Raw genomic sequence first — 27461 nt, 5'->3', positions numbered from 1 at the left:
CTCTGAAGGAGAGAATACAGTTGAGGTTAATGATTTTACCCAGCTCTGCCTCACTTAAATCCAATTCTCACACCTGTCAAGATATCACCCTCATGATGTCATTGGTCCCCTCCAAGACTGAAGGATGAACAACAATAACAATACAGCATTTATGTATTTATACTGAATATGTTTTAAATATACTTAACATACGTATTTTTTGTTTTGGTTTCCTCCCTGGAACAATGTAAACTCCTTGAGAGCCAGGACTATTGTCTTTGTATTCCCAACACCTAGTATAGTGCCCAACCTATAATTAATTAATAATCTGTAAACTGATTGATAAACCAACTAAATTCAACAAGCACAAAGCACTTATGTTGTATACAAAGCAAGACACTGTGCTAGTGGTAGGGATAAAAAAAAACAGAAAACCATGGCTATCTTTTGGGAGCTTTCATTCCACTGAAGGTATACAGCAAATACATATAAAAGTAAATTCAAATGATACATAAAAAATACAAAGAGATTTCAATAAAATAAAATGGTATGAGGGTTAGGAAAGGCCTCATGATCAACAACTGACTATAGATGTCATATTTGTTTTGAAGTTTATTCTTTTTTGACCTAATTTCCTTTGGCTCTTCAAAACAGCATTTTAATTTATTAAGTGGTTAATTAAATATGAATGTTAAATGAGAGACAAGATGACAAGACATATAGAAAACTCTCCTCAGTGCTAAGAAGACCTGGATTCAAGTCTTTCCTCTGACATATGCTAGTTCTGTGACCCTGGTTAAGTCACTTAACCTAAGCAATTCTCTAAGACTCTAAGATGCAGAGAAAGCCCTACATTGGTAGAGTTTTCTTATCCAGGAGTTCCCTATATCTATGAAATTACAAGTCTAATCTCTTTCCCTGTTAAGACAATATCACATTCATTTACTCCTGCTGTTCTAACTAGATACTAAGTTTCTGATGACTTATCACTTAAATTATCTAGAAAAGTCAATCAATCAATAATTAATGAACATTTATTAAGTACCTACTATTTACCAGGCACTGTGGTAAGGTGCTGCAGATGCAAAAAGAGTTAAAAGACTGCCCATGCCCTCAAGGAGCTCACAATATAATGAGGAAGACAACATGAAAACCAATACATACAAAGTAAGATATATGTGTGTACACATATATAACAGGAAAAATAGGAAATAATTAAAAGAAGGAAGGATTAAGAAGGATTAGAAAAGGCTTCCTGTAAAAACAAATGGGAAAGAATTTAGAGGGCTTAAGAATAGCTTCCTATTTTTCTAAAAACGGAAATAATTGAAAGAGGGAAGAATTAAGAGGGGTTAGAAAAGGCTTCTTTAAAAGATGGGACTTAAAGGAAGTGAGTAGGTGAAGCAGAGGAAGGAGAACGTTCCAGACATGAGTGACAGTCATTGGAAATATCCAGAGGGAAGAGATGGAGTGTCTTGTTTGTAGAACAGTGTCGATGGAATGAACCATACTAATTGGGGAAGAAGATATAAGAAGACTGGAAATGAAGAAGGAGGCTTTTAATATTTTTGTCAGTCATCGTCTGGCACAAAGTTTGTCTGTTTTCAAAGAGGACTAATGACATCATGGGGTGATGTTTTGACTTGCATGTGAATTGGATTTAAGTGAGGTAACCTTGCACAAAGTTGTCAGCCTCACTCTCTCTTCTCGAGTCATTGAAACCCAGTAGCAAGACAAAAGTTAAGACAAATGGTGGTGGCTCAGAATGCAGTGGCATCTTGGATGCAAAGAACTTGGTGTCTTTGATACAGGACCAGACTCTAGGAACTCCATAGCACCTGCTTCATCTGCCTTCATGGTCATTGGAAAAAAAAATTGTTCTCATATGTCCATTCCTCCACAAAGTAATAAATGACTGCTAGTTGACTGATTGACTACATAGTTTTACAAAGGAAACCAATTACATTTAAATAGTTAGTAAAATACTTTATAAAAAAAGTTCATAGACTAAGCAAAGTGCATAGTTAATTTAGCATGTGACTGGTTTTTGAAACTAAGAAATACTGCTATGTTATATTTGCAAAGCTAAGGGAATCTACATGACACTTTTAAAATAATTCCTATCACTTTCATTTTGACTACATTACTACATTCAGGCTGTTTTTAATCTTACTTTGCAGCCATATATATACATGACAAAAATGAATTCCCTAATTAGTCTAGGCCACTTCATTCTGAATTGAGAACTGATAAGCCTTGCTCACAAATCACTGTAGCCTTTAAAACTACCCTCAGGAAAAGGAAGGGCTTTAAAAACAAAATGACAAACAAACAAACAAAAATCCACATCCATTAAATATTTCTTCAAACTATCTCAGAAAAGAACAGAGATGTAATATGCCACCCTATGTGCAAACAATTATGCCATGTTTGTTGCAGGCCAAAGGAAACTTTATTTGTTTTGTTTTTAGTTTTGTTTTCCCTGGAGGGAGCAAGGAGACAGAAAGAAAAGTGAATGTAGTTTGTCTCAAAAATACATTATGTACCAGAACTTTGTTTTTGTTTGTTTTTTTTTTTAAGTTAGGAAAGAAAATTTATTCAAATTAAGCACCTTTCTTGAAACAAGTTTACTTATCAGACAAAAATAAAAAAAAACTCCAAAGGGAATATTTCAATAGGTCCATCCTTCCAGTTTCATATTCTCATCCAAGTACCATGACAAGAACTGTAGACATTAAATCAGAGTGGGAAGGCCCAATAGATTTTTATCAAAGCAAGCATTATTTTTGAAAAGCCCTTTTAGTCATGCTGTATGCAACAACAACCATATCACATTATGCAGGAATGGGCTTTCCCCCTTTTGTGAATACTTTATGGTTCACTAGTATGATAAAATGCCATTGAAGCCGAATATTCCATCTGGTCCACCTTTATTTACAAACATGGTATGAAAGTTTGGAGACTGGAGTAACTGAATAATACGTTCCTGTAAAATGATTGGGTTGGGGGGAGAAAAGGGGCAAGTTACTGACATTCTCATGATTCTATAAGAACGAATATGAAACTATGAAAGGAAAGGAAATAAAAGCAAATTTGGATAAAACAGTAAGAGCACTTGTCAGGAATCACTTAATTTGAGAGCTAAGCTTTTAGAAATCCAGATGAATGAGAAATCAAAGCAACCTGGAAGGAACTAAGGCCTTAGTTAATAAAGGAACAATTGCCTCATACTGACTCATTTTGGGCCTAATTTATTAGTCACAGCTAGTTAACTGAACAATTAACATGTTCTGGCCACTACTACCTGCAGATGCAACTCTTAACATTGAATCCTCTGCAGGCAAGATTATGTCTTTTCTAAGAATTAAAACACACACACACACACACAGACACATATGCACACACACACACACACACACACACACACACACACACACCTTCAGAAGTAGGATTATAGATTTAGAACCAAAAGGGACATATGAGGCCACTAGCTCTAAGCTCTTCATTTTTAGTCACAAAGAAACTGAGGCCTAAGGAGGTTAAATGGCATGTGTCATATAACATAAATAGCAAATGGCAGAGGCAGAATGTAGACCTAGATCTTCTGACTCAACAGCCTCTACTCTTTCCACTGTGTCATGATCTCCCTCCACCCCCACTCCTACTTGTGAGTATTGATAATTTGGGATCATCCAAAACTTGAGAAGAAAGGAAGAAAGGAAGGAAGGAAAGAAGGAAGGAAGGAAGGAAGGAAGGAAGGAAGGAAGGAAGGAATGGAGGGAGGAAAGGAGGGAGGGAGAAAGGAAGGAAGGAAGGAAGGAAGGAAGGAAGGAAGGAAGGAAGGAAGGAAGGAAGGAAGGAAGGAAGAAAGGAAGGAAGGAAGGAAGAAAGGAAGGAAGGAAGGAAGGAAGAAAGGAAGGAAGGAAAAAAACCAAAATATTCTTCTTCTACTTCATTTTTTTAGTTGCCTAATTTCCCCTCCTTTCTTTGATTGATACATTCAAAGTCAAGCATAGTAGAGGAGAAAAATAGGAATCTATAGAAATCAGCTGTATTTGACTAAAATGAAATTTTGAAGATACAATTATGACATAATGAAAAGTAATGCAAAGACTACTTTTTACATGAGTGAGAAAATTGGATTTTGAACAGCAGCTCCACCACTCACTACTTCTTTGTCCTTGGACAAATAACCTAACCTCTCTGAGTTCTTTTCCCACAAAATGTGAATGATAATAGCTGCACTAGTTACCTCACAGCATTCTTCAATTCAACAGTCATTTAGTAAATGCTTACTAGTGCCATGTACTAAAATAAACACTTGCTGGAGTCTAGCAATACAGTGACAAAAACTAGGTTGTTGTTGCCTTCATGGATCTTATATAATACTAGTTGTTTGGAGGTCAAATGAAATAATATCTCTAAAGTACCAGATAGATAGATATCAATAATTATTACATGTCAGTTTATAGAATCATGGAAGCCAGATGTAGAAGGGGCCTTAGATATCATTTATGTTAACCCTCTCGTTTTTTGAAACATGGTTAGTAACAACCATGTTTCAAAAAACAAGAGGGTTAACATAAATGATACCATAAATGATAAATGTACCAGCTCACAATAATTTCACTTCAATGTACTATTCTAATATCCCACAAGCAGAGATAATTGACAATTGCCTGCATAAACTGCTCATCTTTCCACATACAGTTTGGTTTCCCTCTTCCATGACTTATCTCCTGACTCCTCATGCCCTTATTCTAACACCAACAGCAATTTATAGCGAATGTCCACCACACCATCTAGTACCCGATTATGGTTTTTGTTATATTGGCTCAGTATTTCTTCATCCATCTTAATCTTTTCTCCCCCATAGCAAATTCCTTGAAGGTACTGATCATGTCTTTTATGTCTTCTGCATCCCCCTCCATGCGGAGCAGTCCTTATCATGGAAGATGAGAATCAGCCAGTGCTAATGAGCTGATTTGATTGCAATATGCTAGCATTCCTTAAAAATAACTGGCATGTATGGCACAGTGAATAGAATGCTGGGCCGGGAGTTGCAAAGACATAGTTCAAATGTGACCTCAGACACTTACTAGCTATATAACCCTGTGCAAGTTACTTAACCTTGTTTGCCTCAGTTTCCTTATCTATAAAATAGAGAAGGAAATGGCAAACCACTCCAGTATCTTTGCCAAGAAAACCCCAAATAGGGTCATAGAGAGCTGGACAAAACTGAAATAACTGAACAACAGCAACAACAAAATTGTGTGTTTGATTCTCACAGCAACCCTGTGAATCAGATGTGATTAGACCCATTTTTAATATGAGAAAGTTAGGGTTCAGAGAAGTTGACTCAATAATAAATGTCACAGGTATTTTTCTGACATCACATCCAGGCCTCATTAAAATATGCTATATCGGGATTGTCCTATAAGTTATTCTAAAAAAGTTGGCTCAATAAATTAAAGAATGATGGCTTTTTCTCTGAAGCGTATACTACTCTTCTCACTTTACATATACTAGACCATAAAGACTGACTAGCTTAAAAATGTCCACCAATATGGTATAGTTACTCAGTTAAGAAATGTCTAATTAATTGCATGTTATGTGTCAGAGATTATGGTAAATGCTAGGGATTCAAAGAAAGGCAAAAACACTGGATTTGAAGAAATAGACCTGCTTCAATTCTGGCTCTATTATTTGGACGTGACCTTAGGAAGTAATTTAACCTCTCTGGGACTCAGTTTCTTAATCTTTAAAATGAAGAGTAGATTTGCTAGTCTCTAATTTCTTTTCCAGATCTATGTCTATCATCCCACTTCTGGGTTTCTTTTTTCTTTTCTAATTCTTACAAAAGGCATTTTTTTACCTGCAGAGAATTCAAAGTTAAGGAGCATTTTGTGATTCATGCTAAGTTGCATCTGGTGCAAGTGGCCTCAAGTGTCCCCATCCGTAAAATGAAGTTGACCTATATGGCATCTAAGGCTCCTTCTATTTCTAAGTATGTGATACAGTGAGCCCTCTTTGTGGTTGTCGGGATATCTGCCCTATATCTGAGAGCAGAAAGCATAATTAAACAATGGAACATGATATTCGAACGAGAACTAGAGCTTGTAAATTTGCATGGTTGATGTATAACATCACAGAATATTTCCATCTGCCAATTTATTATTTTGCTATTTTTGTTACTTAATTTCCTTCATGTTAAGATTATTTAGAACACTTCATGCTCAAAATTATCATCAAATCATACTTCAGCATCTAATGTTATAAAATGACATTCTACAATAGGTCAGGGAGAAAAAAAGGAAATTTAACCAAAAACAGACATGTGAAAATCACATTATATATGTTTTCTTTCATCCTGTGGTCTTTGGGGCTTGCCCACAAAAATAAAGGGGTTGGGAGTAATTCAGCTTGTGGTCATGACAACATTCAAAATCAGAGTGGAAGGAGTGGTTTACAAACCATGAAACTATAATTGAATTTAGAAGAAGATCCTTTCTCCCTTGTTAAACAAACACACTACTTTGATTTTGATCTTAACATAAGGTTTATTTATCAAGTTTTAAACTTGTCTATAACCTACCAGAGGTCAGATATTGAAAATTCAAAGTTTAGGAAATCTTTCTCACCTACAACTGAGATAAATGAGCAAGTTACAAAAATGTTAATGTTTTAACCATCCTTTGCTTCAAGCATCCAGAATTGATTCTGTACTCTACTGTTTTCTATGTTACTGAGAGATCACTCTAGAGCAAAGAGTAAAGTTGTATTGCTTCATGTCTTAGAACTATCTAGATTAGAAGACCTTTACATCTGGCAAAAGACATTGTATGCACATGTTGTTTTTTTTTAAAATGAAATGGTTTATGAGAAACTTAACATTGGACATAAATGTAAATGATGTGTAATTTTATTCGGCTTAAGGCCAGTTAAAAAATAATCCTTGACTTAAAAAAATTAGGGTAACAGCTGTATTTTTCTTTCCTGTGCTTGGAAAATGATTGGCTTTCAAATGGCTTCTCTACAATAACTTGTCAATAATATTTTACTATAAATTTCCATTAAATTACTGATAAGCATACACAGGAGGGAGTGATTCTGATTGTCCTCGGAACTAGTAAAGTGCCCCTTATCCAAAAAGCTGTTTTAATCATGAGAAAATTCACTTATTTTGATATAGATACTATATTTTTGGCTTCAATCTTGGTATTGTTTCCTTGATTATCAAATGAACAACGTAGGTAATTAATTCGTATTGTCTATCCTATTCCCAACCATCTCTACTTAAAACTAAATCTGTAGTTAAAAAATAAGGCCGCTAACAACCATTCATTTACCCTGCTGCAGACTTCAAGTATATAGAACATTGTTGAGGAGTATAGATGATTTAATTATATATATCCCAGCCCAGTCTTTCTCAAACTACACATGCCCATCCTTGGATGGGTGCCTTAATTCATACTTTGAAAAGGATTTAGAAGATGTCACTGGGGAACAATCCCCTTAATCAGAAACAACAGGAAACACTAATTTATTTAGGTTATGTCACTATAATAAAAAAATATAGATTCATCTGTGATTATCCATATCAGGGGGGCTTAAGCTTTTTTGCATGCTATGGGCCCATTTGGCAGTCCGGTGAAACTTTTAGACCCAGAAAATAAACAAATAAATAACTAATATATGTTTTAGGAAAAGCCAGAGGTAGGTGAAAATTAGGTTAGTCAGAGGTTAGTGAAAATAAAGATGTGATTTTTTCCCCCTCATTCAAATTCATAGACCCCCCTCCCTCTACCACCTTGCCTCCACCCCCATCTACACGCAGATCCAAGTTAAGAACTCTTGGTCTATATAGATAATGTAAGATTTTACAGATAAACGGACACACAGAGACACACATATACATACACACATTTCTTTTTTCTGGTTTTTTTTTTTTCTGTGCTTTACATAGTGGGTACTGAATGTGGTCATCATGATTAAACACACTTATATAGCTTGTTATATATATATATGTATATGTTTATTCATGATAATTATGTGTGAAGTACCCACTACGTGCAAAGCATTGAACTAGGTCCTGAGGATGGAAAGATCAAAATGGAGAACAGTCACTCTCCTCATAGAGCCTGCCTTCTACAGGCATTCCTTGGCCAGGGACTGGAGTGGAGGTGAGGAGGTCTGCCGAGGAGAGGAGGGAACATTGTGAACATAAATAAGTAAATACATTTGAGGGAAGAGAGGAAACTGGGGTAGGTGGGAGGGTGGGAATTAGTAAACGCTGAGCATAAGAGCTGATAGTCAAGCTGATTCCTAGGGAAGGAAAGGACTCTTAGAGGCAGAAGGGAGGAAGAAACACATCACAAAAGGGGACAGCCGATGCAGATACATGAAGAGAGGAGATGGAATGTAGAGTTTGAGAAAGAAAAAGTGGGACAGTTTGGCTAAAGAATGGGAGGGTAAAAGGAAATGATGATTATGATAAAATAGTTAATAGCTAACATTTCTACAGTGCTTACAATGTGCCAGGTACTGTGCTAAGCATTTTACAATTCTATTTCGTTTGATGCTCACAAATAAAACTGGGAGGCAAGTGCTGTTCTTATCTCCATTTTACAGATGAGGAAACTAAGGCAAACAGAGTTTAAGTGACTTGCCCAGGGTTAAGGAGGTAATTAAATATCTGGGGCAGATTTGAATTCAGGTCTTTCTAATTCCAGGTACAACACTCTATCCACTGTGCCAACTGGCTGCTCAAATAATGTGAAATAAGTCTGGAAAGGTAGCTTTGAACCAATTTGTGAAGGGCTTTAAAGGAATGAGGATTTTGTATTCATTTCTAAAGGCCACCTGATACATAACTTGATACAGAATGTAACATGTGAAATTCCGATTTATTCTTCAATTTATATTGCTCGACTCTTAGAATGACTTCCTCAGCATCAGGCTTATGTTCCAATTTACAGGTAATTTCTTATCCCATACAAACAAGAATCATTCAATTTTTATCAATACCTTAAATCCTTGGCTGCCCATTAAGCCGTCTTTTCCATCTCTCCCAGGCTCCCCCTGCAAAAAAAAAAAGGCAAATCTCTTATGTATTATGTACATGTATATATAGATAAAAGGTTTACAAGAGAAAGAAAATTTGTGCCAAACTCACAGAACGTCCAGGAAGGCCAGGAAAACCAGTATTTCCTTTTTCACCTTTTGCACCCTAATTATGAAAAAGACGCATTAAAATCTAATTATAGTTATATTTTTATAAAATTTAAAAAATTAACTATCGCAAGTTAGCTAATAATTAATTGGAGAATTCATGGAAATTTTTTGCCTTCTAGAATAACTATATAATATGGCTTCTCAGCACAATGCAAGTTTCTTAAAGGCAAGAGATATGCTGGTTTTGTCTGTGTGCACCCAGCATCCCAAACTGTCTCTGTGTACTTAATAGTGCCGGGAATACAACTGACATTGAAGGTAAAACAGGAAAACTTAAGACGCATAAATTAAATCATGCTATTCATGGGAACACTAAAATCATTTATTGGAATAATTGAAAGGCAATATATATTTAAAATCAAGGGGAAGCAGGAAAGGTATTGCAGATAGATTTTCTTCTCTAACATGAACAGGAAGTGTTAAGACACATACATGTCGGTGAAACCTACATTTTTTTTAAAAACAAATAATATAATGAATGATATTGAATAAGAGTAATGATTCTTCATATCTTGTATTCTTAAATTCACATCTAAAGATGCAAAAAGAATAGAATCCCAGGGAGGCAAATGGAGAGAATTAATTGTTTTGTATAAGTCACTTGATTATTTTGTGTGACAGTTTGGACTAGAAATCAAATTTTCTTACTTTCCTTAATCCATGATTCTTTTCATTAGACTATGGTGAATTGAAAGTGAAATGTGCATACTTTTGTTCATGATTTATACTTTCCTTTTTCCCATAAAATCCAGGTGATCCCTTTTCTCCTTTGGGTCCCATTTCACCCTAAAGAAACAAAAGAGATTTTTTTTAAATCTTAACTATAATATAAATAACTGCCATAGCTGCAAATTTTATTTTATTTTGTTTTTGAATTATGATATCTGGCTTCCATGTTATCCAAATTTCAGTTTAAACTTAAAGATGCAGTTAAAATAAGGCTCTATCTTTCTATACTAAGACATGCAATAAAAAAATATATAAAATGGTTCTTAAGAAAGACCAAAATAGAAGAATCCTCCAGAGAGTGGTAATGATAAAAATGACAATTTTTATCAATGAATTGTGCACTCTTCTAATCATTCAGGATCTGTTGGTTTGCCTGATTTTCCCATTAGGTTGGCTACCCTACTGTTACCTGGCCTTCTAGCTTCTCATTCATATCCAGTATAATTATGAAGTTGGCTTGTCCATTACCCAGCCAATTGAGGTCACTTCTTTCACCTAAATCAAACTGGCTTCCCCTAACCATCACTAAAGGCAGAGTGCATTGATTTAGCTTCCTTAAAAGCCACTGTCTTTCATTATTAGTGAAACTAACTTAAACTTCACTATATAGAACTTGGAGGAAAAATAGGGAGATGAAGATAAATACTAAAAAGTATTGATGAGTGATACTATAGGGTTTATATTTTGACAGAAATATATGACGAGGAGGCAAGTGACTAATATTTTAGTATGGAACTGCTAAAAATGATCATAATGGCTCTGTCTTTCAGCATTTTTACTGACCTAAGTTAGAGAAGTATAGTTGGTATTCCAGTCACAAGCACATGGTCCATACATTTCAGAGTCAAGGTTCAGAGCAATTTACATGAAACTCAACCATTAACTTTCACATGCTAAAAGAATTTGAAATTGCTGGTAGAAATTTTACAGGTAGTTTTCCTATAGTTTATCTGAAAAGGTTTTGCAAGTTTCAAAAAAGCAATGACTTTCAACTCAATTACTTTTTTTCTATTTCTGGCCTGTAGAAAGTAGCATTTATTATCATTGCAGTTTAAAATTAACTTGTAATTTAAATGGTATTGCAAAAATCAATAAGAACATATTTTGGAACTTCAAGGACATTTCTTTAACCTTTGATCCTGGCATCCCATGCTGACCAGGAAAACCAGGAAGTCCACGATCACCCTGGAAAATAAAACTCAAATTAATTAAAGGCGTTCTTTCCCCTCTGGCTTTGCCCAGCCTAATGTCTTCATTATTTCCATCTCCCATCCTCCCTGGCCCTTTCTCTACTACCTCATTAAAACCTTTTTTACAAAAGGCTCTGATATCATACCTTACAGTGTCGATGTGTTAAAAGGATAGCAGTCATTCAAGCATTATTTCAAATTGTGAAAATATATCCTCTTCAAAAACATTTGAGAACTAATTAACAGATTGGAGAAATATTTATCGGTCTCCTGGTGCAAAGAACAGTCATCTTACTTTTCTGACTGCTTGTGGCTAATAGAATATGTGTACAATGGGCTCCCTCTTTTGCTTTCAAGAATCACTTTTTGTGCTCAAAGTAAAGCTGGGGAGGAAAGGAAAAGCTGGGACACAGTGGGAGGGGGGAAGGGAGAGGAGAGGGAAACAAGAAAGGGGAGGGGAGAACCTAACAGTTAAGGTAAAAAATAAGAAGATGCCTATGGCAGTGATGGGGTGCTTGGGCCCCTGCCCTAAGATCATATCTCTGGAAGCCTCCCAATTTATTAGTTGGCCCCAGTCCTGTGAGACAACTTCTTCTTGTTGCAGAACATGTTCTCTTATCAGAACAGAGAGAGGGGTACCTGGCTCGAGGATTTTTGTCCCTGGCTGGCCCAAGGACTCATCCTCCTGCCAGATCCCCAAAGTCCATGACTGTGACAATTCCCTCAGTGTCTGGTGTACTCCATACACTTTCCCATCCACATCTCCCAAAGACACCTGGACCCTTAGATGACCTAATTAGCATCCCTGGAATTCCTTTCCCATGCCCTTTTTCCATATATGCCCCAGGACCATCCTCACTTTCTCAAAGGTTCCATAAGGACCCTTACCTACTTTTTCTAAAGTGCTACAATAAACTTTTTGCCACTTGACTGAAAGAAGGCTTGAGTGTGTGAATTCATTCCAGGCAACTCTGCCTTGGCATTCTCAGGGTCCCAGCACCCCAAAACCTCATCAGCACCTTGAACACACATTGCAGGTAAGGCAAGACTCCACAGACTAACTACATAGCCCCATGAAAAAATGTAGTTTGTAATCTTGATGGAAATAACCCACAATGTATGGACTAGACTGTGAAATGTTGCAAGCTTCAGAATCTTTAAAAAGAGAAAATGCGTGGCAGGATAGTGGGAGCAGCTGAGCTTCTGTGATGAAGGAAGGGATGGGTGGAGAAGGGATAGAGGCATAGGCCACAATGGCATAATGATATAGGTACTGATCAAGTCTTACCAGTGTCTTTGGCCACAACCACCAGACTTGATAATATTGATCAAAATGATGGAGTGCTCTTTTCCCCTACCATATCCCTTCTCCTTTCTTTCAGCAAGCAGTTGAAACTCAGTGCTTCAGGATTCCTCTTAAAGCTGCCTTCTCCAGTTTCATTAATATTGTAAGGCTGTTTCTTCTAAAGATGAGACCAATACAATTGATTCCAATTGTTTTCTGATAGTAAATTAGGTAACAGTAATGTGCTTATTAAAATGCTGGACTATATAAGCTCTGAAGGTTCAATTGCAGGGCTTAATAAATAGGTAGAGCTCTCCCAATCCAGCTTGGGAGTTAAAACTCACTTTAGGCAAACTGAGCTGATACTTATTTTTCTATTTCTGTTAATAATTTCATAATTGTCTCAAAAGACATAACCTTGACATTTGAAGCTCTTCTTTCTGTCCCTCTGACTAAGCTCTCTTTTCTTTCATTTCTGTTCTGTTGTAATTGAGGTTAAAATCCTCTCCAACTCCCTGGCAGAGAAGATCTGGGGACCTGAAGGGAGGAGTAGGTGGTGGTTATCATGAAAGGCCCTTCTTTTAGCCAGACTGAGACAGAAGAAACAGGAGTGGTCTGAGGATTTCAAGTCTTCTCCTTTTGAGAAAGGAAGGGAAGGGGAATTGGAAGGAGAAGAAGGGGAAGGGAAAGAGAATGAATAATGTGATAATGAATCTCAGACTAGAACCCCACCACTTCCAACTTCTGCTGCTCACTTCCTCGTCCCCATTTACGTCAATACTACCCTTCCCCCCCTTAACCATATCTCAATCCATATCTGCTTTCCCCTTCCATTATGGTCTCGAGATTATGCTCTATAATTAAGAAACTCCCCCTAATTTTAAAACTACTTATGCTCATATTCTTTCCATCCTCTGGTACTTACTGAGACCTGGCCCTTCCTGGATGACACTGTACCCCACACTTTACCAATACTAGTTGCACCTTGTTTCATAACACCCCATTCAACTGATCCTGGTAGGGGAGTCAGTACCCTTGACCTCCACCGACTTTACCACCAGCACCTAGCAACCTCTCTTCCTTTGACGTTAACTTTATCCAAATTTATCACGTAATCCAGGTTCTAACTGCTGTAAATCTACTGACTCTAGAACACTTTTCTTTCTCAGTGAGTTCACTATCTAGATTAACAGTGTCCCTCTCCACTCCAACTACTACTGTCATACTAGGGAGCTTTAACATATATGTTGATATTACTTCAAATATCTTTAACTCCCACTCCCCCAATTTGCTTAACTCCCATGCCTTCCTCCTTTACTCCATCATAGCTACACCCAAAGATGGTCAAATACTTGATTAAGCCACTACCCTCAAGACCTCATTTTTCTTGATCAAGAATGTGGATATTCCTTTATCTAGTCACTATCACCTATGATTCTAGTTCTCCTTATGTCTTTCTCCTTCCAAACCTATTCTTTGTCTTGAGAGTGATGTGGAATCTCTCCACCCCTAAATATGTTACCAAGCCCATCACGCTACTCTCACTACACTTTTCTCTCTTGCAAATCTCAACAACTCAGTGAATGAATGAAAAGCAAATGGATGAAAAGGCACGAGCATTATGAATATAAGTACAAAAAGCAAAACAGTTCCTACCCTCAAGGAGCTTAAATTCTCATAGAAGAAGATAACATAGACAGAGGAGTAGTGGCCAAAGAAGAGTAAGTAATATGGTCAGGAATATCAAAAGAATGATGAGTTGAACTATAAAGCAACTAATTGACATGTACCTTCCATTGAAGTATTTGATTGCTATTCCCAGAGCTGATGGGAATGGAGAGTGATATACCTAGTATATGTGGTATATGTGGCATGAAAATTTCTGAGGAATAGTAGAGTGGTGTGTCTAACCTGGGTTAGTTGTGGTAAACATTCACAAATCAGAAACCAGGGTTCAGGGCAGGAATGTCAACCTAGAGGTGGAGGCTGGAGTTGAGTAGCAGGGTCATGGATCTGACCCAGGCTGGTTATGATGAATACTTACTAATCCAATTAAACTCTTCACTCTTCTCTTCTCCCAAATCCCTTCTTCCAGTCATGCCAAACCTCAACCTTGGATTGCTCCCACCATCTACTTCCTCTGCTTCTGTTTCTGTGCTGCTAAAAGATCTGGAAAAGTACTTCGACCATGCTGGATGGATACACTCAAAAATTATTTTATCCAAGCTCAATTGGGCCCCCACTACAGCAAGGGAATCTCTTTATTCCTCCCTAGTTGATTCTCTATCTCAGTGGTTCCACAGAGTGTGATCTGGGGAAGTCTGGGGTCCTGAGATTCTTTCATGGTATCTGTGAAGTTAAAACCATTTTAACTTTGAATATGGTAAATATTGATATGTAAGCCATAAAAATGAAAGCCCTTTGGAGGATCATCAATAATGTGTAGAGTGTAGAGGGGTCTTAAGACCAAAAAGTTTAATATCAATTCTATCCCATTTTCTACAACTTTGGCCCTTCAAAGCCAATTCTCCCACAGCACCTTCTCTTCTTAGCTTTTGCTTAGCATTTGCCTTATACTTAACCAAAAAGAAAAGAAAAAATAAAGGCTCTCTACTGAGAATTCCCTCTTTTCTGCCACTTCTCACCTAACAATCTCTCCTTCTCACCTCACAACCCCTGAAATTATCTTCCACCATTTCCTCATTTATTTCACTTTTTGATGAAGAGGGGCCTTTCTCACTAAGGCCAACCCCTCCACATGTACCCTAGATCTCCTTCCTTCACATCTTCCACAGCAGAATGCCCCCATTATCATCCTCTCTCCTTGCCTAATCTTCCATCTCTCCCTCTATATTGGTTCCTTTCCTGCTGCCTACAAACACATCCAAGTCTCTCCCAGCCTCAAAAACCTCTCAGTAGATCCTAACATCCTTGTTAAGTTTTATCATGTAACTCTCCTCTCTTTCTTAGCTCAATTCCTTGAAAAATCGACACACTTCGTGTCTCCATATCTTGTCCTCTCTCTTTTCTTTCCCACTCCCTGCAATCAGGCTATTGACCCTTTGACTCAATTGAAACTGAGCTTTCCAAAATTATCAGTGATTTCTTAACCACCAATTATAATATAATAGCTTCTTCTCAATTCTCATCAACCTTGAACTCTCTCTACTTCTGACCAACCTCTCTCTTCCTAGATACTCTGCTTCTCTGGGTTTTTATGATAGTGCTCTTTCCTGGTACTTTTATCTGAATAAACTCTTTCCCTTTACCAACTTGTCATTCAACAACCATGGGCATACCCCAAAGCTCAGTCTTGGGCTTACTTCTATTTTCTCTTGACACACTTTCTGATTATGCACAGCAGCTCCCTTGGATTCAATTACAATCTCTATGTTGATCAACATATCCAGGTTTATTCTCTCTAATGAGCCACAAATCCTGTATCATCAACTATCCATCAAATATTTCAAACTCTGTAACCTGGAGACAACTCAAACCCAACATGCCCAAAACAGGACTTCTTTTCCCCTCAAAATCAAACTCTTTCAAATTTACTCATTTTTGTTAGAGTACCAGCATCCTTCTAGGATGTCCAGGTTCACAACCTTAGTATCATCCTCAATTCCTTATTCTTCTTCATTTCCATATCTAATCAGTTGCCAAATTTTGTCATTTCCATTTGTCAATTTCTCCCTTCCTCTCCAATAATATTGCCATCATCCTAGTCATCACTTCTCTCCTGCACTATTGCAATATCCTCCCATTTGGTCTCCCTAGCTCAAGCTTCTCCACATTTCAATATGTTGTGCACACAGGGGCTGAAGTGATTTTCCTAAAGTGCACTTTATAAATGCATGTGAATTCATGAATTTTTGACTACATAGATGATTTTACATAGTGTATGATATTCAGTTCAAAGGAATTTCATTGCCTGATAGCTGGGACAGGTGAGTCAAAATTCATTTTTTTAGTATAGCTACACTTCTATAAAGTCACAACCTGGTATTTAGAACATTAAATTAAAAAAAATACCTTTGAAGGAGATACATAAACTAACACCAAAAAAGCACACACAGTCCACATGTGAATGACAAATATATTTATTGCTGTTTATAGGCTCCAACACTGAACTATGTTCTAAGATCTAGATTCATTTCTCTAATTGCTTATAATACATCTCCACCTTAGTGTTCTGTGGATGCTTCAGATTCAACCTATCCAAAACCAACCTTAGTATTTTTCCGCTAAAACCTTGCATCATCTTCTTCTGATTTCACTAAATCTATCAGTGGGAGCAATTCAGTCTTCCATAACTAAAACCTTGTTGTAATTTCTATTCTTTTCCCATTAAACTAATCTTATATATGCAAAGCAGTTCATTTTCATAATCAAAAGCCTCACACTTAAAAATATGATCAGAGTAGAATACATTGGGCATAGGAGGGATGTTCCTGTTGCCATCAGGGGAATACCATAGCCTAAATCTAACTGTATAAATAAAGGTATAACCTGACTTATTCAAACAAGGTGTTTCTTGGAAATTGCAGACTGAATTTTTTAAACTATGCCATAAGGTAAATTTATTAGGGATGAAAACTATTTTAAGAAGGCCAAAAGCAAATCTCTTTGAGGCAAAGAATCTTTTAAAAAATAAATTATAATCCTCAAATGTATCCGTTTTTAAATTGAAATATATGTGTAGTAGATTGTTTTTAAATGAGGGACAGCCATTCCTAGGAAAGAGGTATAAAAATTGCTTACAAAGCAGGAGAGTGAGTCCTCATTTTTCTATCTAGAACTTTCTCATCTTAAAATATTTATATTTAAACCTGAAGCCCAGCCTATTTATGAGACACTGAAAAGAATTAAAAGTCACAAATTGTTACAAATATAAGCAAGTTATTTACCTTATTACCACCTGTTCCTGGTTCTCCTTTGTAACCCGGTAGTCCACGGGCTCCCTAAATTAATAAGAAAATTAAACTTGGTTAGTTACTTTTTTAGGTTCTTTAAAAACAAGATTATTTTTAAATACCTAAAGCCTGATCACATACTTGAATCCCTGGTGATCCTGGAATACCTGGACTTCCTGAAATTCCTTGATATCCCTATTTTTTAAAAAAAAGAAAAAGAATTGTTAATTCATTATATTTCCAAATACATTCTTTCATTTCAGGATTTCTTGGGATTTCCTGCCTGTTTTCATATATTTCCTTATCTAGCACTGCACACCCCTCCTCAACTCATTTCTTTTGAATTTTTTACCTACTGGCTGGCTGCTTGTGAGTCTGGGGAATTAAGGCATTAAATGCCTTTTCCCCCTGAGAGATTTCTTAGAATCTATTTTTTCTCTTAAGATTTAAAATTAAAAGTTTTAAGGTTTTGCAATATTTTGGCTAAAACAGATATCTAGAAATGCTGAAATTTAAAATACAGGCTTTGTGTTTACCATAATCATTAGAAAGAATGGTAAATACCCTTTGAAGTTAGCTAGTCTTGTAGATAAAAGCATCTAAAAGTAACTATTATAGGAACATTTTAAAAGAAAAAAAATTACCCACATAAAGATTTAGAAAACAGAATCAATAAAATATGTTTTATATCAATTTATTAATGAACATCAAATTTCACGCTCAGAGTAAATTAATTATTTTCTTCAGTTTGAGCCTATATAGCAGTTGGGATTGCTCACAATGAGATGCAACCTATTAAATTGCTAATACTGCATAAGTCTATAGATTTATGCAGAGCCAACTGAAGGCTTCCTACTGATACATGCAATTCAGCATCTACAGACCCATATACCAGGCCCTGGACCTAATCAGGTTTAATTCCTCCAGGTTCAACCTCGCTGAGCAAAAGTTTCCATTTCCAATGTTCTACCAAAATTCTTCTCATTGAGGTCCAGTTTTTCATCACCAATGCAATAGCTTCTTCTCTGTTTAGTGTAATACAGTGGAAAACATACTGCCTCTGGAATCAAGGTCCTGTGTTCAAATCACACCTTTGATAGTCACTAACTTCCTGGGCCTCAGTTTCCTCATCTGCAAAATGAGGGCGTAAGATCAAAGGACTTCTGAGGTCCTTCCCAGCTCTAGACTATGATTCTAGGTATGATACAATTTTTCACACTTATTACTTGTGTAACTTTAGGGAAATCATTTAATCTCCTTGGGCCTCAGTTTCCTTATCTGTAAAATGAATGAGTTGGACCAGATGATCCCTGAGGTCCCTCCCAGCTCTATACCTATGATCCTATGTGTGATACCATTTCTGATGCTTATCACCCATGTAACCTTGAGCAAACCACTTAATCTCCTTGTGCCTCAGTTTCCTCACCTTTAAAATGAATGAATTGGACCAAATGACCTCTGAGGTCCCTCCTGGGCTCTGGACCTATAGTCCTAAAAAGATACCATTTCTGAAGCTCATTACTTTGGTAATCTAGGGTAAATCATTTAATCTCCTTTGGTTTCAGTTTCCTCTTTGGTTAAAAGAGGACTGGATTAACTGCCCCCCCCCCACCCCCAGGTCCCTTGTAGATGTAAATCAATGATCCTACTTACAGTCAATTTTAACTAGCTCTGATCATGCTGGCTTCATTCCCTTTCAATATCTTTTCTAGCTGTAGTTAGGGACATCCCAATTATCTACTTCTTTGATTTTACCTCTCAGCATTCTCTCAAGGCTTCTTTATTGACCCTTCTCACTATCCAGAAAGCATGATTGTTATGCAAGGGAGAGTCTCAGACACCTCCTTTCTCCTCCCCCACCCTTTTACTGCCCACCTAAGTATTGCATCAATTAGCATACTTCCAGTTTTTGCCTTCACATTGACTATTCCAAAACCTACAGCACCAGAATGCAGCTCATAATTAACATTGTCTCATCCACATCCACACAAACTCACAGAATAATAGCATCAACACAGGATCATAAGGCCCTCTGATTCCAAAGCCACAAGTCATCCCTTTTTCAGTGATTTCTCAGCTCCATCTCTGCTTCCCAGAGCCCAAAACCTAGGCTAATTTCTAAAAATCTCACAGACACTCTGTGAGAGTCAGACTGCCAAACCTCTTTGCCTGCAGATTCTCCTCCATATAATCCATCTTTTATACAGAGGCAGCTAGGTGGTGCAGTGGGTAAACTGCACCACCTAACTGCTTCTGGAGTCAGGAAGATCTGAGTTCAAATCCTGCCTCAGATACTTATTAGTTGTGCCACCCTGGGTAAGTCACTTAACCCCTGCCTGTCTCAGTTTCCTCTCCTGTAAAATGAGGATAATAACAGAACCTACTTTCCAGGATTGATATGAGGGTAAAATGAGATATTTGTAAAGTACTTTGTAAACCTGTATTATTATAATAAATCAATGGAATTATCTTTAAGAGAGTAGCTCTAATTATATTATTTTGAAAAGCCTCAAAATGATTCCCACTCGATAATTGCATCAAAAAAAAATTCTAATAATGAATTTTAAGACCTTCTACTTGTTGACAGGGGAAACTAGGTGGCATTGTGGATAAAGTGCCAGGCCTGGAGTCAAATAGACTCATCTTCCTGAGTTCAAATCCAGCTTTAGACACTAACCATGTAACCCTGGGTAAGTCACTTCACCCTGTTTGCCTCAGTTTCTTCATCTGTAAAATAAGCTAGAGAAGGAAATGGTAAGCTGCTCCAGTTTCTTTGCCAAGAAAACCCCAAATGGGGTCACCAGGAGTCAGACAGGACTGAAGTAACTGAACAATAATGACTTGTATATGCCCTTATTTCCAAATATGATTAGTTTAAAGAATCGCTGAGTTTCAATATTGGAAGGGACTTCAGAGGCTATTTAGTTTAAGTTATATCTTATTAAAAACTGCTTTTATAAACATATCCAATAAGTGGTGATTAACACTTTCCACAAGACTTCTTTTAAGAGCAAACTCACCACCTATGAGAAAATCCATTCCATTTTTTTTTTTGCTATTTCTAATTTTTAGGAAGCTCTTCTAAATACTGAATTTCCTTTTTTGCAACTTTTAATAGTCACTCCTGGTTCTGCCCTCTGGAGCCAATGAGAACAAGCCCTACTTTTGCTCCGTAGGTCAGGCCGTCACATTTTTGAAGAAAAATATTACTTCTCTGTGCCAAACATCCTTACTTCCTCTAATCGACTTTTATATGCCATAACTGCAATATTTACATCAAATTTTTTATTTATTAATTTATGGAATTATGAAATGGCAGCAGGCATTCCCAGTTCTTTGGGTACCTGCTGGGAAAGATGATGATGGAAGTGGGAATGACACTTTAATAAGGCACAGAGGGTGCAGGGGCAAATAACACAAAGTACAGAGATAAAGAAAGAAAAAGTAGAGGGGAATGGAGGGGCAAAGGTCAGAGAGACATGGATGGGTTGGTGGATGAAGGTAAGCAGCAGTGAAGAAGTGAATAATGACTGGGAAAGTCACAGAGAGTAACTCATATAATCACAAATTAGCGTTGGGAGCACTGGGCAGCATAGACCCAGATGGAGATGCAAGAGTGCTGGGGAGGAGAAACTGTAGTTGGAGGTCTCATTTTTACAGGGTTTTGAAGGGGAGTGGACTAACTTCTCATCTGTGCCACCTTGCAGTTAAGTTCATTAAAATATCCAAATCATTTCAAAGTTCTCAGTAAAACTTTCAAGTTAACATGTCCACATCATCTCTACATTAACAGCACCATTTAGCGTTCTGCTAGTCTCACTGCAGATGTCTGGAACTCACTTGAAATTTACATATCATAGGACCAAAGGGTCCTGACAGCAAAGCCTAGATGGCTTCCCTTGCACATATTCTCAGGGTGTGAATAAGACCAGAATAACTGAACAACAGTTGCAATTATATTAAAAACCCATACAAAATAACCCATCTTTTTTATCTATAGTATCATAGTCAACAATATATTTTTTAACCTATCCAGAGTTAAACTAAGAAAAACCTCATACCACTGGCAGTGCAATTGGGAATTAAATCATTTTTTTCAGTCTTGTCCAACTTTTTGTGACCCCATTTGGGGTTTTCTTAGCAAAGATACTAGAGTAGTCTGCCATTTCTTTCTCCAGCTCATTTTACAGATGAGGAAACTGAGGCAAACTGAGTTAAGTGATTTGCCCAGGGTCACACAGCTAATAAATATCTGAGGACAAATTTGAATGAAGAAAGATGAGTTTTTCTGACTCCAGGCTCGGGACTCTATCCATATACCACCTAGCTTTCCTAAATATAGTCAAATGTACTGAAGTAATATTCAAGAAAATGTTTGCTAGGCCTGACTATGCCACTAACTGACTTCCTGACAGTGATCAAGTCACTCAACCCCTCTGATACTCAGCCTCCTCATCTATAAAACTTAGAGGGTGCATTAAATCACAGGATCATAAATTTAGAGCTGAAAGGGAGTTTAAAGGCCTTCAAGTTCAACCCCCTCATTTTACACCTGAAGAAACTGAGCCCAAGAGAGGTTAAGTGGTCTGCCTAGAGTCACACAGCTGGGAAGCACATGAGGCAGAATTCTGCCGTTGTCTTGACTTGTGTGTGAATTGGATTTAAGTGAGGTAGAGTTGCACAAAGTCATCAGCCTTACTCTCTCTTCCAGAATCATGGAATGTCAAGTGGCAAGACATAAGTCAAGATGACTGGTGATGGCCCAGGATGTAGGGGAAGACCTTGGCCTTTCCAAATTAAGGTCTTTCCAAGGTCTCAGTTTGTCTGAGGCAATACCCTTTCAATGACTAAGGGCTAGCTAGGTAAGAACTAAGACAAAAGATAGCTTAATTTACCATAATAAAAATATCAATTTGGGAGGAAAAGACCCTCAAAGATTCTGGTCAGAAGAGAAACATTTGCTACTTACATCAAAGAAAGTAATATATTTAAGCTATGGGGGCACTGAGGCAATAACTGCAGTCAGTATCTGGCCATGGATGTCTTTAGATTTATGTTGTGTGTTTATTTTTGGCTGTGAAAGTTCCCCTGGGTTGCTGAGCTATAACTTTGGGCTGCCTAAGTTCTTGGGCAAAATGAACAAAAAAAAAATTGGCTTCGATGGGTTTCTGTCATGAAGTTGATGAAGGTTTTATTTATTACAATACTATGTAATACCTTCTAAGCCATTCTGTTTCCATTAGTATGTATTGAGATCAGAGGATGAAAAGAAGTTAAAGGATCTCAAATAAAACAGTTTTGGGATGTGTGCCTGAAATAATTTACAAAACTTTCTATAACTGAAAATTATGAATGTGTCCCATTGTAATTTATTCAGTACCAATTTAAGGATTTCATAAACACTAAACTGATTCAATAAAATCTATTTTGACAGTTGATTCTTTTGTTTGCTATCTGCAATAGGGGTGGAGGCTATGTTCAGGGAAGACTAGTACCTCTGGTGTGAGAGCTGCACAGCCTTTTCCACTGCTGCTTTCCAACTTTGTGTCTACCTGATCCACCCAACTCTCCACCCAGCTGTGGCTCCAAGAAGCTGTAGCATGTGGAGTGGCCACACCCTGTCAAATAGTTTCAGCAGACAGGATAAACCAGGTTGAGGGTAACCAAGGGGTCTCCAACCCATCAATGAGTTAGGGAGGTGTCTACCACAAGCATGTGAAGACTTCCCCTGGTGGAATGAGCGGATGAGAACAATTTATTCCAAAGGCCATGAAGGCAGTAAAACAACAATGTTACTAGCAGCTGTTGTGGGGGCATAAGGCCAATAACACCAGCACACAGGAGGGCTGCTAGCACAGGTTCTTTGATCAGCTTTTCTAAAGAAAGCAACTTTAAGGAGTTAACATTCTCACTTTAATTAAACATACATATATATATATATATATATATATATATATATATATGTATGTATATATATATATAGAGATAGATAGATAGATAGATAGATAGATATCATTCATTTAGTTCAGGGAAAAAAACCAGCACCCTGAACTTCAGAGCAAATACAAAGACAAAATATAAACAGATCAACAGACAGGTTTTTGTCTCATCAAGACATCACATACATAGTTACCAAAAAGAGAAGCAACAACATCAGGGTTTTTCAAAGCCAGGGGCCTCCATGATGGCTACCTAGAGTCTCATCTGGTCAAATCACACAGCATTCTTCCAGTGAGTGAGAGCCCCCAAAACAAGATGCCAACCTCAGATCTTATATACCCTTCTCAGGGTCAGGGTGTCACAATCATGTGACTCAAACCCACGTGGACTAAGTTTTCTTATTTCTTAAGCAGGTCATCAAAGACTCTTGATTCAATCAAAGAAACAAAGGCAAGATTCATCAAAGGCACTTGATTACCTCAGTGCCAAGAAGAAAAACAGCAAAAAGTCCCAGACTTTGCTTGCCATTAGATTTGAAAGGCAAGACTCAAAGGTACTTGAATAACTTAGCATTCTGAAAGAGAAAACAGTTAAAAAAAAAAGTCCCACCCTGATTACCATTACAGGCAGCTGAAGTAGGTGCTGTGGAGTACTTAGAGCTTGGTTAGACACTGAAGATGCCAAGGTCATCCACTGCATCCTGAGACATCATCATCAGTTGTCTTGACTCTGTCCTGCCATTGGACTGACAATTTGGGAAGAGACATCACCCATACCTTTTTATCTATCTCAAAGTCCTTTGTGGCAACAGGCAAATGACGAAGCAGCAGGTACAGATATACTTGAGCTGGAGTCATAACCCTATATCCAGGCAGCCCAAGACATAGGGTCCTCTTCTCACTGGAAGTAGCGGTGGGATTCAGCAGCCCCCTGGGTATCTTATCAACCTTTTAAAGACCACACTGCTCATCTCCTGGTGGGAGAAGGGGGCTAGAAAATGCACCCTAAAAATTATCTGCTTACCCTTCCCTGGCCTGGCTGGAGGGGATACAAAAACTTCTGCAAAGATGATTCCACCATGGTACATGGAATGTGCATACATTTATATACAATACAAAGTCCAGTAGACCTGAAAGATGAACAGCTCTCATTGCAAGAGGACTCAGCAGGTATCACATCCAAATAGCAGCCCTGAGTGAAACAAAACTGACAAATGAAGGCCAGTTTCCTGCAGTTGGAGCTGTATACATGTTTTTCTGGAGTGGACACAGTGAAGGGAAGCACCATGAAGCTGGAGTAAGTTTTACAATCAAAGCTAATCTAGTCAACAAGCTTGTTGCAAAGGGAGTGAACAACAGGCTTATGACAATGAGATTGCCACTTGCAGGAAAATGCCATGCCACCATTATCAGTGCCTATGCTCCCACCATGACAAGCCCTGATGAGGGCAAAGAAAAATTTTATGAAAGCCTAGAGACCTTTATCATCAATGGGCCAAAAGAGGACAAGCTTGTGATTCTGAGTGACTTCAATGCTAGAATAGACTCAGACTAACAGACATGGCAGGGAATCCTTGGGAGGAAAGGAGTTGGAAACAGCAACAGCTATAGTCACTTACTACTGAAGACTTGTGCATTTCATGACATTCTTATCACCAACACTATTTTCCATTTACCTAAATGCAACAAAACTTCATAGATGCACCCTTGCAGCAAATATTAACATTTAATAGACTGTGTGCTTGTAAGGAGAAGAGACAGCTAGGATGTGAAAATGATGAAGGCAAAGTGTGGTGCAGAGTGCTGGACTGATCATAGACTTATCCTCTCCAAGATAAATATTCACCTTCAACAAAAGTGGTATCTCCAAGGCAAAATGACTAGAGCACTTCTTTGAGCAGGTACAGTTTGTTGCTAAGTTTGGGGGAAAGTTGAGCCAACACATAGTTAGCAAGAGTGGAGCAGAAAAGGAGTGGGCAGCTTTCAGAGATCTGGTGCATAGCACTGCATTTGCTCATCTGGGTCAGAACACTCACAAACATCAAGACTGGTTTGACAAAAATGATGGGGAAATTCATAAACAGCTATATGAAAAATGAGAATTCCACAGGATTTATCAGCAGGATAGTTCATCCATCTCTAAGACAGTATTTAATTTCAGCAAAAGTAAAATACAAGCAAAGCTTAGAGAGATGCAGGATTCTTGGCTCAGTAAAAGGCAGATGAAATTCGGTTTCATGCTGACAGTAACAAGTCAAAGCATTTTTATGATGCCCTTAAGGCTATTTATGGTGTATCTCAACTACTCAGTGCTGATGTAGCCATATTGATTAGTGATAAGGACCTGATCCTAGAGAGATGGGCTGAACACTTGCATAGTGATCTCAACAGACCATCATTAATCAGTGCTGAAGCCATTGACTATTTACCTCAGGTTGAAGTCAATCGCTCCCTACCTGAAGCTCCAACTGAAGAAGAGGTTTTGAATGTCATTAGGTTCCTCTCCTGTGGCAAAGCACCTGGTGCTCATTCTATTCCAGCAGAGATTTACAAGGTGGGAGGTCCATTGTCCATATAAAAGCTGACTGAAATTTTCTGGGTTATATGGCAAAAGGCTATTACCCCCAGGAGTTCAAGGATGCCTCCATTGTCCACCTCTATACAGATAAAGGAAATAGATTGTCCTGTGACAATCACAGGGGGTCTCTCTCTTAGTTATTGCTGGCAAGATTCTTGCCAGAGACCTCCTTAATAGGCTGATATTTCACTTGCAGGGTGGTCATCTACCTGAGAGCCAAGGTGGGTTCAGAAAGGTCCAACAAATGGTTGATATGGTGTTTGCTGCCTGACAACTCCAGGAGAAATACCAAGAACAGAACAGAGGTCTGTACACAACATTTATAGATCTGACCAAGGCCTCTGGTATTGCCAATCGTGAGGGGTTATGGAAAATTATGTCAAAATTTGGTTGCCTGGAGAAGTTCATCAGTAATGTACATCAATTTCATGATGGCATGCTTGCCTGGGTTTTAGATGATGGACAATGCTCTTGCACTTTCTCAGTCACCAATGGAGTGAAACAAGGCTATGTATCTGCTACCATGCTTTTTAGCATAATGTTTTCAGACATGTTATCAAATGCCTTTAATGAGGTCAAAAACGGCGTAAAGATCAGCTACCACACTCATAGTAAATTCTTCAACTGGAAAATGCTACAAGCCAAGATCAAAGTGAAAGGAGTGTTGATGCATGATTTTTTTGTTTGCAGATGATTGTGTACTCAATCAAGTCTCTGAAGCTGAGATATCCAAAGTATGGATTGATTCTCTGCTGCTTGTGCTAATTTTGGCCTAACAACACCAAGAAAACATAGCTGCTCCATCAGCTAGCACCACACCATCCATACACGGAGCCATCAGTTACAGCAAATGGAGAAATTTTAAATACTATGGATAAGTTCATTTACCTTGGCAGTGTGCTTTCCAGGGATTTATACACTGATAATGAGGTTGACACACACATTGCCAGAGCCATCTCAGTGTTTGAGAGGCTCCAAAGGAAAGTGTGGGAAAGAAGAGGTATTAAACTGACTACTAAACTGAAGGTCTACAGAGCCACTGTGCTGACCTCATTGTTGTATGACTATGAAACCTGGATAATACTACCAGCACCCAGGAAACTGAATCACTTCCATTTTGATTGTCTTAGGAAGATTCTGAAGATCACCAGGCAGGATGAGATATCAGACACTGAGGTCTTTTCTCAAACTAAACTGCCAAAGAGTTCAAACCCTACCGCAGAGAGTGCAAAACCAATGGACTGGCCACGTTCAAATACCAAATTTATGCTTGCCTAAAAGAGTATTTTATAGAAAACTCACAAAAGTGCTCTCAAGATGGTCAGAAAATATGATACAAAGGAAAATTCAATTTTCAAGGTTCCTCTTAAGAACTTTAGAATTGTTTGTTGGGAGGCGCTGGCACAGGACCACTCAGCATGGTGTGCCCGCTTCAGAGAAGGTGCTGTGCTCTATGAGCAAAGCATAACTGAAGTAGCTTAAAAGAAATGCAAGATGTGCAAATTTATGCAATCCATCCCAAATGTTCACATGGTCTATTTGTGTGGTAAAGCATTCTGAGTGTGTATTGGTCTAATCAGCCATAGTCAGACACACTGTAACTTAATTCTAACT

At 37.8% G+C, this 27461-nt stretch overlaps 1 protein-coding gene across 1 annotated transcript in view; it reads right to left on the bottom strand.

Annotated features, from left to right (window-relative positions):
• COL21A1 (collagen type XXI alpha 1 chain) overlaps positions 1-27461 on the bottom strand; it is a 244132-nt gene that overhangs the window by 67115 nt on the left and 149556 nt on the right. Inside the window, exons 11-16 of the mRNA XM_036765998.1 lie at positions 17472-17525; positions 17325-17378; positions 11074-11127; positions 9948-9999; positions 9155-9210; positions 9007-9060 (exon numbers count right to left, since the gene is read on the bottom strand). Of these exons, the coding sequence (XP_036621893.1) occupies positions 9007-9060; positions 9155-9210; positions 9948-9999; positions 11074-11127; positions 17325-17378; positions 17472-17525 (324 nt within the window). The remainder of the gene's footprint in view (positions 1-9006; positions 9061-9154; positions 9211-9947; positions 10000-11073; positions 11128-17324; positions 17379-17471; positions 17526-27461) is intronic.

This window comes from Trichosurus vulpecula, chromosome 7 (assembly GCF_011100635.1).
Source record: "Trichosurus vulpecula isolate mTriVul1 chromosome 7, mTriVul1.pri, whole genome shotgun sequence".
In the NCBI taxonomy this organism is placed as follows: Eukaryota; Metazoa; Chordata; class Mammalia; order Diprotodontia; family Phalangeridae; genus Trichosurus; species Trichosurus vulpecula.
The sequence above is the reverse complement of the archived record's forward strand: the minus strand, read 5'-3'. Positions and strand labels throughout refer to the sequence as shown.